This window comes from Perognathus longimembris, chromosome 25, assembly GCF_023159225.1.
Source record: "Perognathus longimembris pacificus isolate PPM17 chromosome 25, ASM2315922v1, whole genome shotgun sequence".
Lineage (NCBI taxonomy): Eukaryota > Metazoa > Chordata > Mammalia > Rodentia > Heteromyidae > Perognathus > Perognathus longimembris.
Window position 1 is genome coordinate 20,214,578 of NC_063185.1, and position 12,483 is coordinate 20,227,060.

The 12,483-nt window shown below is 42.5% G+C and overlaps 1 protein-coding gene across 1 annotated transcript in view; it reads right to left on the minus strand.

Moving 5' to 3' along the window:
• The window catches only part of Gabrb2 (gamma-aminobutyric acid type A receptor subunit beta2), a 118,340-nt gene that overhangs the window by 51,766 nt on the left and 54,091 nt on the right, over nucleotides 1-12,483 (minus strand). Inside the window, exon 5 of the mRNA XM_048333980.1 lies at nucleotides 5,007-5,089. Within this exon, the coding sequence (XP_048189937.1) occupies nucleotides 5,007-5,089 (83 nt within the window). The remainder of the gene's footprint in view (nucleotides 1-5,006; nucleotides 5,090-12,483) is intronic.

Consider the following 12,483-nt stretch of genomic DNA (forward strand, 5'->3'; position numbering starts at 1 on the left):
GGAGGCTGAGATCTGAAGATCAGAATTCACAGCCAGCCCACCCAGGCAGGAAGTCTTATTAGGAATCATAAAAGAGTCTTATCTCCAATTCACCAGCAGGAGGATGGAAGTGGCGCTGTGGCTCAAGTGGTAGGGTCTTAGTCCTGAGCACCAAAGTTCAGGGACAGTGCCTTAGGCCTTGAGTTCAAGCTCTGGGATCAGAAAAAAAAAGTGAGGGGTGGGGGGAGTTAGATTACTTAGAAAAATAGAAGAAAACAGTTTCGGTCTTATTCTGTGGAAATTTGAGAAAAGCAATTTAGTTACTAAACAATAAGACCTTCAGCAACACACACACACACACACACACACACACACACACACACACAATGTTCAAGTTCAAGTCTTAGCGGAGATGTGATTTTCTTCTTTTCCTAAATAGCACTGTTCCCAGAGGTATATGCATATGGGCGCTGCAACCTCACAGAATTTACCACTAGTCTAATTGTCCTTTAATTAAAGTTTCCTATTTTTATTGGTCCCAAGTAAACTTCAACACACAACCACTTAGAAATTATCTACTCTTTATCATTCACCCAATGAAAGAATACCAGAAAATGGTTTTACAGTAACACAGCCGCCCATCTGATTTTTTTCTTAGCTATAATTGCTATGAGTTTTTCCTTTTTGTCTTTTAACTTTCGGTCTCAAAGTGCCTTTTTTTTTCTTTGCATCTTTTCCCCTCAGTCTAGTTCTCTCCTTGGGGAAATCAGGCGCTGCTCTCTTAAGAGGATATTCCGCTGCTATTTGAAAATCCCTCTCCCAGAAATGTCCCTCCTCTGGGCAAACGGGCCTCCCGCACCGCGTCCAGCTCCTTCTGGTTCTCCACTGTTCCTACATCATCCGTCCTTCGGTGTGGCTGCTCTGATGGGGGACTGCTACTCTGAAGACACGTGGCTCTAACTGAGCGCCATAGGCCGGGTACAGTTTGATAATGATAATGATGGTACTATAATGATCAGAGCTGCTGCTGCTTATAGAAACAGCAATCCTGAGTATTGCACAAAAGTCTACACCTTGTTAATACTGCACGGATGAGAACCTGTAGCTTGCAGGAGCTGCACCACCTGCCCAGTTAACTTCAACCTAGGCCTATTTATGTTTTAAAGAGCCTTCATCACCATGTCACCGTACCATCACCGTATCACCACCAAAGTACCATATCATCACCTATCAACATACCATTACCATATTATCATATCATTACCATATTATCATATCATTACCATGCCACCACATCATCACCACACCACTGTGGTATCATCACCACGCTACTGTTATCATCACCACATCACCATACTATTACCATATTACCATATCGTCACCATATCACCTTTCACTGAGCCCCTCCTGCTCACTCCAATGTCCCTCTGACTTTTACTTAAAGTAGAAACACACAACATTATTTTTATTATATCTACGCCCTTGAAAATGTTTTTATCAAATATTATCTAACACATTTTACTAAAATATTATCTCGCATAACCCAGCTCCAGGGTGCATTAACCCATTTCTGTGCTAATCTGTATCGGATACTCCGGGACGGGCAGGAAGAAATCTCCACCGACCTCTTCAGTAGAATGCTTTAGGAATGAAACTGTTGAATCAAGAAAATAACCACGACAGCCAAAATGGAATTGAAGTAGACAACGGCAGGTGCACTTCTAGCTTCTGCGGCTCACTGGGCAGCTTCAGGAGAGAGATCTCTGTACCAACTCAGTCCATGGCTATGGGACTTGGGTTCCACTAGATGGGCAGCGGGCAACCGCCTTCTTGATCCATTCAAGGGGCAGACAACAAAACCATGAGTGGATTATAACTCACAAATGGACTGTCCCCCTCATCTTGGGGTTCTGAAGCTAGTTATGAATGCTATTTCCTAACCCAGAGGTGGCGAGAGATTTGAGTTTATACTATTGGCAGCTGGCTCAATCACTTGAGCAGGCGGTGGGTGGCTACGGAAGCCACGGGACCTCGCTGGCAGGTCAGCTCACACGCATGCTACCTCAACAAAATACGGCCAACTGCCTCTGACTGCAGCCACAACAGGAATAATTAGGTAAACACTAATTTAAGAGACAAGGTTGGATTCTCCATTCTGGTTTGGCCATTGAGCTTCATGGCCTGCACAGTGATAAATATTCCCAGGGCCTATTTAATTCTGCATTAACTACACAAAGCCCCTCGATCCATCTCTATTTAAATGAAGTAATGAAGTAAATAGAGAGCACACAGGCCATGCAGAAACCTCAAGGTGCATTTCAAGGCTCGCTCTCTCTGGGAAGTATCGCTTGTTCTACGTAGTTTAAGATCTTATAGGATGAAACAGTTTGTTGTCTTGGTAGAATTTTTTTCACTGATGCAGTTGCTTCATTCATTGATTTATTAATGTTCTATCTATTAATCATCAGAATGAAAGAGGGTGTGTTGTTCTTCTCATTACATTTCTAAAGCTCATTATAATGCCTGATGAATAATTGGAACTAAGAAAAACTTATAGAATAAGGAAATTCTTGGATGACTAAATTAACAAATGAGCAAGTAACCCATTCCTTGTGTTTTACCAATTCAAGCCACCAAGCAACCTGTTTTGTCATCCTCTCTGAAACAGATGAAATGTTGACAAATATTCATGGTTTGGCAGCCCTGGGGGGCCATTTTCATTTGAGAGAGGGAAGAAGGAGGGAGAGGACTGAGAGAAGGAAACAAATAAAGAAGAGGAAATGGCAGAGAGAGAGAGCCAGAAGGTCAGTCAGAGAGGCCTACAACTTGTGGAGAAAAAAGGAATAGATAAAGAAAAGGGTATTTTATATTAGAGAGCAATTAAATAAAACTTGTTACATATGATAAAATAAAAATATAAAGAAGGAAAAAAGAAAGCGGAATGTTAGACAATCGGATTTACTTGTTTAAGGGATAGAAGCTGAGCTTTGAGGTTATTTTAGTTTAATTAGTCAACTATTTATAATAATAAGCCCTGAATGTCATGAATGGAATACCAAATTGCATTCTCCACAACAATGATTTGTTCTCTGCTCTATATGTATAATGAATACAGAATCTAAGTTCCCCTTAAGAAGAGGATATTTTCCTGATTCTATAGAATGGGGAATTAAAACACGAGTCTATCTGTCTGCTTCATCCACAAGTCTCTTTTCAATCTCCACGGCAGATTATTCTGCCGGGAAAGGACAGGATGGTCTTGGATAAATCCCATTATCTTTTAAAATCTGCTTCTCCGGTTATAGAAAGAAATAGGAATATGTTCTGAGAATAGATAAATTTAAAAAATAACCTGTGTAAAGCATGATGAATTATCATGTTAATAGTCATTTCAAGATTCAAATGTAATGACACCATGAAACATTCGGGTGTTCTGTCCTTAGTCTGGAGTTCCTACAATCAAAGGCCTTCCCCAAATGGGAGGAGGGAGACTCCCAACAAGTGTGATTGGTGACGGGACTCCATCCATACACAACTAGGATTGCTTAGCACTCGGGTAAAATTTCACCTGCAAAAGCCCAAAATGCTCTCGCTACACAAACGAATTCATTAGTGGTGCCGAGAAATATACTCTGCAAAGTAGGAGGGATGGAGGCGGAGGGAGTCTAACACTCAATGTGTACATGTGAAAATGGATCTAGAAAAGGGGATGGGGAGAGTGGGGTTGGGACAGCCTGGAGAAAGAAGAGAACAAAAGAAGGGGTGGTACTGACCGAAATGCGTTCTACTCACAAACAGATGCGTCTAATTGAAACCCCATTGTGCAACCACCTAAAAAGTAATTCATAAAAATACTAGGCTGGGTGCCAGTGGCTCATGCCTGTCATCCTAGCTGAGATCTGAGGATCGCAGTTCAAAGCCAGCCCGGGCAGGAAAGTCTATGAGACCCGAATCTCCAATTAACCACCAGAAAATGGGAAGTAGAGCTGTGGCTCAAAGTGGTAGAGCACTAGCCGTGAGCTGAAGAGCTCAGGGACAGCGCCCAGGCCAAAAGTTCAAGCCCCACAACCGAATATATATACATATATATGTATATATATCCAAATATATATATATATACATATATACATATATATATATTTATCATTAGGTCAATGATTTGAAACTGCCAAAGAACTGGAGCTTTGGAGAGTATTGTGCCATAAGGTGTACTGTAAGGTAAGACAGTGAAACATGGAATGTTAACCTAAAGATATTTACATAAAATTAATCATTGAAATCCTATAGAGCCCACTTATCAAGCAGTTCTGCAAGGCAAAGATCTAAATTAAAAATAATGATGATGTGGAGTGGGGTATGCAGTTTCTTCAAAAATCCATGCAAAATTAATTAGTCCCTAGAAGCTATCTTTTGAAATGGGCAAAAATACCCACAATGTGTCATGAGCGCTGGGTTTCTGCTCAGAGCAGCGATTGCAAGTGGCGGTGTCTGGCACACACACGCCGCTTCACACCAGCTCCTTACTGCAGCCCGGCCCCTCGCTATTGACAGTAGTGCATGGAAAGTCATCCACTCCCAAACCGTGTGGTGAGACCAGGAGGGAAAGCGTTCCCATGGACTGACAGAAGAGAGAAGATCTGAGGGTTTTTTTTTCCACCTCCTGCTCCCTCCCGCGTGACCCTGAAATAGAGATAGGTTATGAAACCAGCATTTGCTGACTGACTCATCGACAGGGAAGCTAAAACTAGAGCTCGGCAAAGCAGCTACGCTGATAAACAGGTCAGCAGTAAATACAGTAATGCGTGTACACACACACACACACACACATATACACCAATTGTGCTCATAGCATGGCCTTCAGCATGAATATAAGCATTACACCTTGATCATGGTAGCTCAAGACAAAAATCAACAACACAACTTCCCGTTGGCAGGATTGCTGTGGATGAGAGCAAGGCCCCAACGCCTCCACCCAGGGAGCCCCTGGGAGCAGAGCTCGGCCCGGCTGGCTCCTCAGACAGACTTACAGCTCTCGATTTCCAGCGTGCAGTTTTGCTCATCCAGTGGGTACCGCCTCAAGTCCATCATGCAGGCCGCTGTGGTCGTGATTCTAGAAAAGAAATGGCATGCGTGTGATGAGCACATCTAGGCCTGGAGTGGAATTTATTGATTGTTTAATAGCAATCTGATGATTTTTTCATGGGTACCGGCATGTTAGGAAGCAATTGAACACATCAAACACATCTCAAATGTTGCATGATGCCACTTCCCGTTTCCTGTTTCTCTCGTCTGCCGTTGTATAACGCAGTGTCTTGTGATGTTTCTGGACATGCACACGATGTCTTTGATCACAGTCACCCCTTGATGGGAGCTGGATTTAAAGCTCAGGCTGCAGAGAACAAAGCGGCTCTGCTGATTCAGCCCAGGCTCTGATGAAAAGCACAAAGGCGTGGGCACTGCCCAAGCTCTTTCCTTCCCAAGTCTCGTGCAGATTCGTAAAATAAGGAGAAGGGGCAACATCAGTGTTTCTCAAAGTGCGGCCCATGAACCTGCAGTGCCCAAACCATGCAAGCGTGCGGGCTAGACACGCATTTCTCAGGTTTCCTCTGGAGTGACAGGGCGTCAGGACAGACAGCGTCACTAAGAATCACGACGACCAAGGTTTCTCTTCCCTTAATCTTTGTGTCCTCCCTTTTCCCATATTTTAATATCTAATCTTTCATAAATAACAGGTTTGATCTTTCACATGCGCATTTTTTCTTAATAGTATATTAGCAGACACCTAATATTAGATTGTTTACTAATAAGTCTGATATACTATCTAACAAGGAATTATCCTTTTTTCCCTTTCCTTCCCCTCCGTCTCTCTCTCCCTCCCTCTGTCCCTCCCTCCCTCCCTTCCTTCTGTTCTTCTCTCCCTTCCTCTCTTCTTTTTCTCTCTTTTGTCTCTCTCTCTCTCTCCCCCTTTCTTTCTTTCCTCCTTCCCTCTCTTCTCTCTTTCCTTCCTTTTCTTTCTTTTTGTTCCAGTACTGGGGATTGAACTCAAGGCCTTGAGCTCCTACTTGGCTCTTAAGGCTTAAGACTTAAGGATGGCACTGTACCATTTAAGCCACACCTCCCTCCACTCCCAGCTTTTTACTAGTTAATTGGAGAAAAGGGTCTTGTGGACATTTCTTCCCAGGCTGGATTCCAACTGTGATCCTCAAATCTCAGCTTTCTGGGTACTTACAAATATAGGCATGCATCACCAAGGAATAGATGTATTATCTTATTTAATATAATTATCAATTTCATTTCCCAGATTAGAAGGTGAAGATATAGAAAGATAGAGACACCTTGAGTGGTAGAGCTGAGCTTTGATTTTATTTAACTGGTATCACAGAAGCAGGTAGGTGACCTTGACAAAGGAAATGTAGCTTCTCTGGAAGACTGGTTGATTTCTTACATCCTGAACAAGCTTAGGAATCCTACAATCCTATGAAAATACATTCCATGTTCTGTGACCTTATATGGATTGTAATTTGTTTTACCCACACATCCAAATACTGTATTTCACAGCTGTTCATTCTGTTTTAGTCAATTATGTAGATTAGCCCAAGCAACTACAAGCCTTATTCCAAGGCAACCCACTTAATATTCTCCCCCAACTGAAGGGCTCTCTGTATTTATTTCTCATTTTTCCCAGTCTATCTTCTTAATATACCTCCACATAGGTCTCTTGCTTGAATTAAAATCCCTGCATGATTATTGTAAGAAAAAAATTCTTTTAAAACCTTCAAATAGAATCACATGCACTACTATGCTCAATTTCGTAATCACCCAAAAAAGTAAGATTGCTAGCAATCATGTGCCCATTGGATAAGTCATGCATTGCGGATTAGAGCTATTTGTACTCTCCTGCAGCTGTTTGGCCTTCTGTGACTCTTGGATTTTCTAGAATCTTATGTTCTGCAAAGACATTGTGACCATTCGAGGGCTATGTAGGATTTTTTTTTTTTTAATCAATGCAGATACTAAATAGCTGGCCCGTGGAATCCAACCAGAGTCTCTCACAAGATCTCATTTTGTGAACCTACCCATCCTATTGAATAAAAGCATTAATAGATACAGACATATTGATCTAAGTTTCTCTTATTGTTCTGTTCTCAGTTTCTACCAAATCCCCCTTTTCTCCATTATTTTCCTGGTGGTCTCATCTACAAATGCTACGCCTCTCTCAGGAATGGAGCAATCTTCTGTTTTCCTTCTATACCATACGTACAGGGAGTCTCAGTCCCTCTGCTTTTAAAATTGATCACCTAATAACTGAAATCTGATTTCATCATGAAATCTCTTCAAACCAGAATCTCTCTACAGACTAGAAAGACAGACGGGAAGAGCTGAATATAGTTTGTTTGTTTGTTTGCACAGTTTAAAACAATGTCTCAATATGCTGGATACTTTTAAAATTCCATTCATTAAAATACATATGCTTTTATTTTTATCTTGCTGTGTGATACCTTAGCGCCACCCCTGTAGGACACACTCAGTAGTTTGACCGCAGTCCTTCTAGTTTTTAAAGAAGATTATTAAAAACACGGCTCAGAGTTCACTTCACAGCTACCCTGTGACAAACTAAATTACAACCTCAGCTGGGTCTCTTCTGACTGCTTCTAAATCCCTTGCAAGTATTATTTTAAAACAGAAACCAGAGCGCATGCGGGATCTCTTCCTCTGCCCCTCCCTTCCTACCCTCTGGCGCCATGCCTCCTGCTGCTGAAGACTCTACAGTGTACACTTCTCTACCCAGTTCTCTGGCTTCAGGCTGGAGCTGGCCAATGCGGAGTAGGGCCCCCTTCCATGGAAGATGGGGGTCTGGGAGCTAATTAGGGGCAATGTGCTGATGATAGGAAAGAAGGATGGAAGGGGAGAGGGAAGGAGGCAGCAGAGAGAGGAAAAGTGGGATGGATGGAAGGAAGGAAGAAGAGAGGGAGGGAGGGGAGGAGGAAGAGAGGGCTGGAAGGGGGCTGCTTGTCTCCTTGTAAATGCCCCCTCTGTTATAATCTCTTCAAAGCCCTGTCCCTTTTTGGCACGCCAGCTGCATCCTGTTGGGTTCCTGATGGCTAGAACACATTATAGAATTGTATTTCAAACCTAAGGTGGTTCCGCTGAGGAGGAAGGAAGTAAAGAACGAAGACCCATCCATTCTGGGGGTCCTCTGTCTTAGAAAGCTGAGGATAGAGAATGACTATTCCATCCACCTTAAGTGAACCATCCCTTCCCTATCAGTTCACCACATGGCACCCGCTCTTCTTCCACGGCCCTAGGAAAGGAGCCCTCGTGGCCTCCTCCGCCCAGGCTCTCTTCTCCAGAACATTCTTCAGAACATCTATTACGATCTGCAGTGGTGGTGTGGAGAGATTTGCTCACTGCTTACAGCCTGTGACCGCTGTGATAGGAAAGGACCATCCAAGGCTGCTTTCCAGAAACACGCTACAAGGATGTTCCTAAACACTCACCCGCACACGGCGCAACATGAACTCCATGTGGGCTCAAAAACCCCAGCATGGAGGCTCCGGCAGGAAGAGCGCATGCGTGTGCCTGTTGAGATGGCCTTGAGTCACCTCCCCTGTACCCTCAGGAAACCCTCTTAAGACCTTCCCAGGCAGGCCACGTCAGATGATCATGAAACATTATGCCCAAGGAATCCCCCCTCCTTTCCTCCCGGTGGAGAACCCGCTGATTTCAGGGGGAATGCAATCTGTGTTGCATGCAACCTCTAGCATGGCCTCCTCCACATTTTCCTTGCAGCGGATGCTGGCATCTGGGATGAGCTTGCCTACGAAAGTGAACTAAGTGTTGTTGGATTTTTTTTGGCCAGTCCTGGGGCTTGGACTCAGGGCCTGAGCACTGTCCCTGGCTTCTTTTTGCTCAAGGCTAGCACTCTGCCACTTGAGCCACAGCGCCACTTCTGGCCATTTTCTATATATGTGGTGCTGGGGAATTGAACCCAGGGCCTCATGTATACGGGGCAAGCACTCTTGCCACTAGGCCATATCCCCAGCCCTGTGTTGTTGGATTTCTGTTGCTTTTCTTTTGAAGCACACAAAGAAGATATTACTCACGGCTGTCTCCTGTTATATACTGGCAACTTGGGGGAGGGGGACATTTCTAATTCCAACAACAACAAAAACCCCCAAATACCTCAGTTCTCACAGGCCTTTCTGTCACTTTTGTCTCTAAGGGCAAAAGAGTGCTATCTAAATGGTATTTTTGCTAGTTACAAGTAAAGTTGTGCACATAAAATAGTAAATAAATATGTGGGGAAGCATTTAACAATAGACACCGCAGTTTTACATTCGAAGTACAAATTAAACCACTAATTGCTGCTCACCAAAACAGCACAAAATTAAAGAAATGGTAATAAGTAATTCTATGGGTTCTTCTGGGAAATGCATCCTCTTGTCTATGTCTCTGGTGGGATTACGACATGGCACAAATTTTGTGGAGGGTAAATTGACAGTAGTAAGTGAGATGCACTCAATTTACAAATTTACACCTGGAATTCCACTCTAAAAACTTTATTTGAAAACAAAAGGCTGAAAAACTATACATAGGGTGTTAGCAGCCTAAGAAGAATGAAAGCTATGAGTTACACACTTAAACTACACACTTAATTATGGTTACATACGCACTTAAAACACAGCAAAAAAGCTCTTTGGACAGCATGATTTTAAGTGAGTATTCAGTTAAGTGACTCAACATCCACTACCAGGGGGAAAAATCTTTTATTTCTAAGATTATTTATTTGCATACTTTGGTCTGGAGACTGTTTCTCTCTTTCTTATTAATCTAGGAGATTTTGATACATTTCTTTCTCATCAAAGCTATCTATCATTTATTTCTGTTTGTTTCTTATACTACTTTTATGTCTGGAACATCCTCCCTGGCCTGAGAGAAGATAAAGCTTTCACTATCTTTCCCTTTTATTGTCTCCACATTTACATTTAATTCTGAAACTCTCAAGAATGGATGCCAATATATTGGGTTAAGGACACAGCCTATGTTTTTCATGGAAAAATGTTACGATCTTTGTCCTGAAAGCTTATTAATTTTTTCTCACACTGCAAGTAATGAGGATGTAGATAAATCGGGATTCTTGAAATTGTTGGTAAGAATTGGTTCATTCTTTATAAAGGGTAATTGAGATATCAAGAATCTTTGACATGGTAGACCAGCAGCTATTTTAGTATTTGTAAAAGGAAATATCTCTTAGAAGGAAATGATCAAGGGAGAGAAGTGAGAGGCACGTACAAGGATGCCTACAGAGCTGACGTGTGATGGTAAGCAGGGCTGGGGATGTGTGCTCACCCAGTGTCAATCTCTCAGGCCCGCAGGCTCAGAGCGACAGAAATAAGTCTTGGAATTATGCAGCCTTGGGCTCCAGGCTTGACTTTGCCTCTTGCTGTGTGACCTTGTACCAGTATATATGTATAAAGAAGAGTTGCTACTATAAAAATGGTTCTGGAGCCCTGGGTAGTTATTGATTCCGAATTCCGTGGAAGCATGACTGTGAGAGTCTCACCACAAAGTGACAAGAGAAGCAGTGGGGATTGGGTGTGCAGAAGTCCTCAGCTCTTGAAGTCGGAGTGGATACTCAGGTGGGAGAAACTAAAACCAGAACAGAGTCCCTTACAACTGCAGACTGACCACAACAGTTAACAACACAAAAGTAGAAGTCAGGTTTAAAAAAAATCCATTCGGCCAAAGAGGTCCTCTCAAAACACTGCAATACAGTTGTACAGAAAACCACAAGACAAAAAGAAAAACAATCAACTCAGTCCTCTTTAAAAAGTGCCTGAGAACAAGTAAAAGGCTCATAAACACAAAGCAAAAATATGTTGGAAGTGGTACCCACTTTACCATAAATGTCATTAAAACATTATTGAACATTATCAGAAAGACAAGGATGAAGAAAATGACACCAAATCTCTAAAAAAAAAAAAAAAAAAGGAAATGAATAATAGATGGTATCAGTGAGTGATTTCATATGGGCAATTTCATTCTGTCCAGGGTTGGGGATGAGAATGGGGTTGGAAAATGAGAGGAGGGACTCATATGTTAAAGAATAGTGGCCTTGTAAATATTTCTCCCAGTTTTCCACCCTGCTTTCTGACTTTTTGGGTGCCTCTGTCTCTGTTGGTCTTAAAACCGACTACTTTTTTTTTTTTTTAAGGGGACAAAATGCTTTCACAATTTAGTCAGACATTACTGGGGATTGGTATATGACAATTCATGGCTTTTCACATGGCAGGATGAGCTCTGTTGTCCCCTGGACAAGCAGGAGATGGATGGACCGGTGTAATCAACAGCCTCTATCTGTATGATGGGCCTGGGAGAGTGATTATCTGCTGCTCACACTTCTTTTTTTTTTGGCCAGTCCTGGGCCTTGGACTCAGGGCCTGAGCACTGTCCCTGGCTTCTTCCCGCTCAAGGCTAGCACTCTGCCACTTGAGCCACAGCGCCGCTTCTGGCCGTTTTCTGTATATGTGGTGCTGGGGAATCAAACCTAGGGCCTCATGTATCCGAGGCAGGCACTCTTGCCACTAGACTATATCCCCAGCCCAACTGCTCACACTTCTTGTTGTGGACCAAACAAGAAGCTTTGCTCATCAATCCTAACATGAAGGACACAGAGGATTTAGGTTAAATAGAAAGATGACTTGACTGATGATGGCAAGACTGTAAAAATAACCTGATAGCTCTTCAGGGAAGATGGCGGATTTCTGTTTCTGGACATAATATATAAAGAAGAGGCTGGGCTGTCAAGGCGAGTGGAGGCGGGGGCCTTAGAGGTGGCCTGGACTTTCTAGTTCACGCAAACTGACTCTACCTTTAAGACCCAACAACTAAAACCCGTGCTCCATTTCTTTGCTGCTCAGCACACCTTTACTAATTTGACTTATACCGGATCCTAGCTTAATAACGTAGGCAGGAAATAATTTCAGAAGATACTAAATGTAATTACATGTCTACAGAGTTGCAATACTGGGTAGAAACATTAAAGTATTTAAATACCTGCTTAAAGAAGACAAGGCTGGGGAGAGACAGGTTTCTGTCAGGTACTTGTTAATGGAATGGATTAGGCACATTCCCAGAGTACCGTATTTGGCCTTCCATATTTGTGATAATTTTCATACTCGAGTGTCCTATTTGGTAAGACCTTCATGGTGGCAACACTACAACGTTGGTAATGAATAGTTAGTTCTGGAGTAATAGTTAGTTATAGTAATAGTTCTGCCACAACTGACTGTACGTTTGTTTTCTCAATGGCCTACATGTCTTTCTTAAATCCTCTGCCCCAAAGCCTGTGAAAAAGTCTTTACCTAGGAGGAAAGCAGATGGACTAATAATTACTAAGTTTTTGTCATCCCAAGAGAACAGGGCAATAAGAGAAAGATGAATAATTCTTTTTAATTTTTTAAATGTTATTGATATATTTCAGGTTTATAATGATGTGATGGA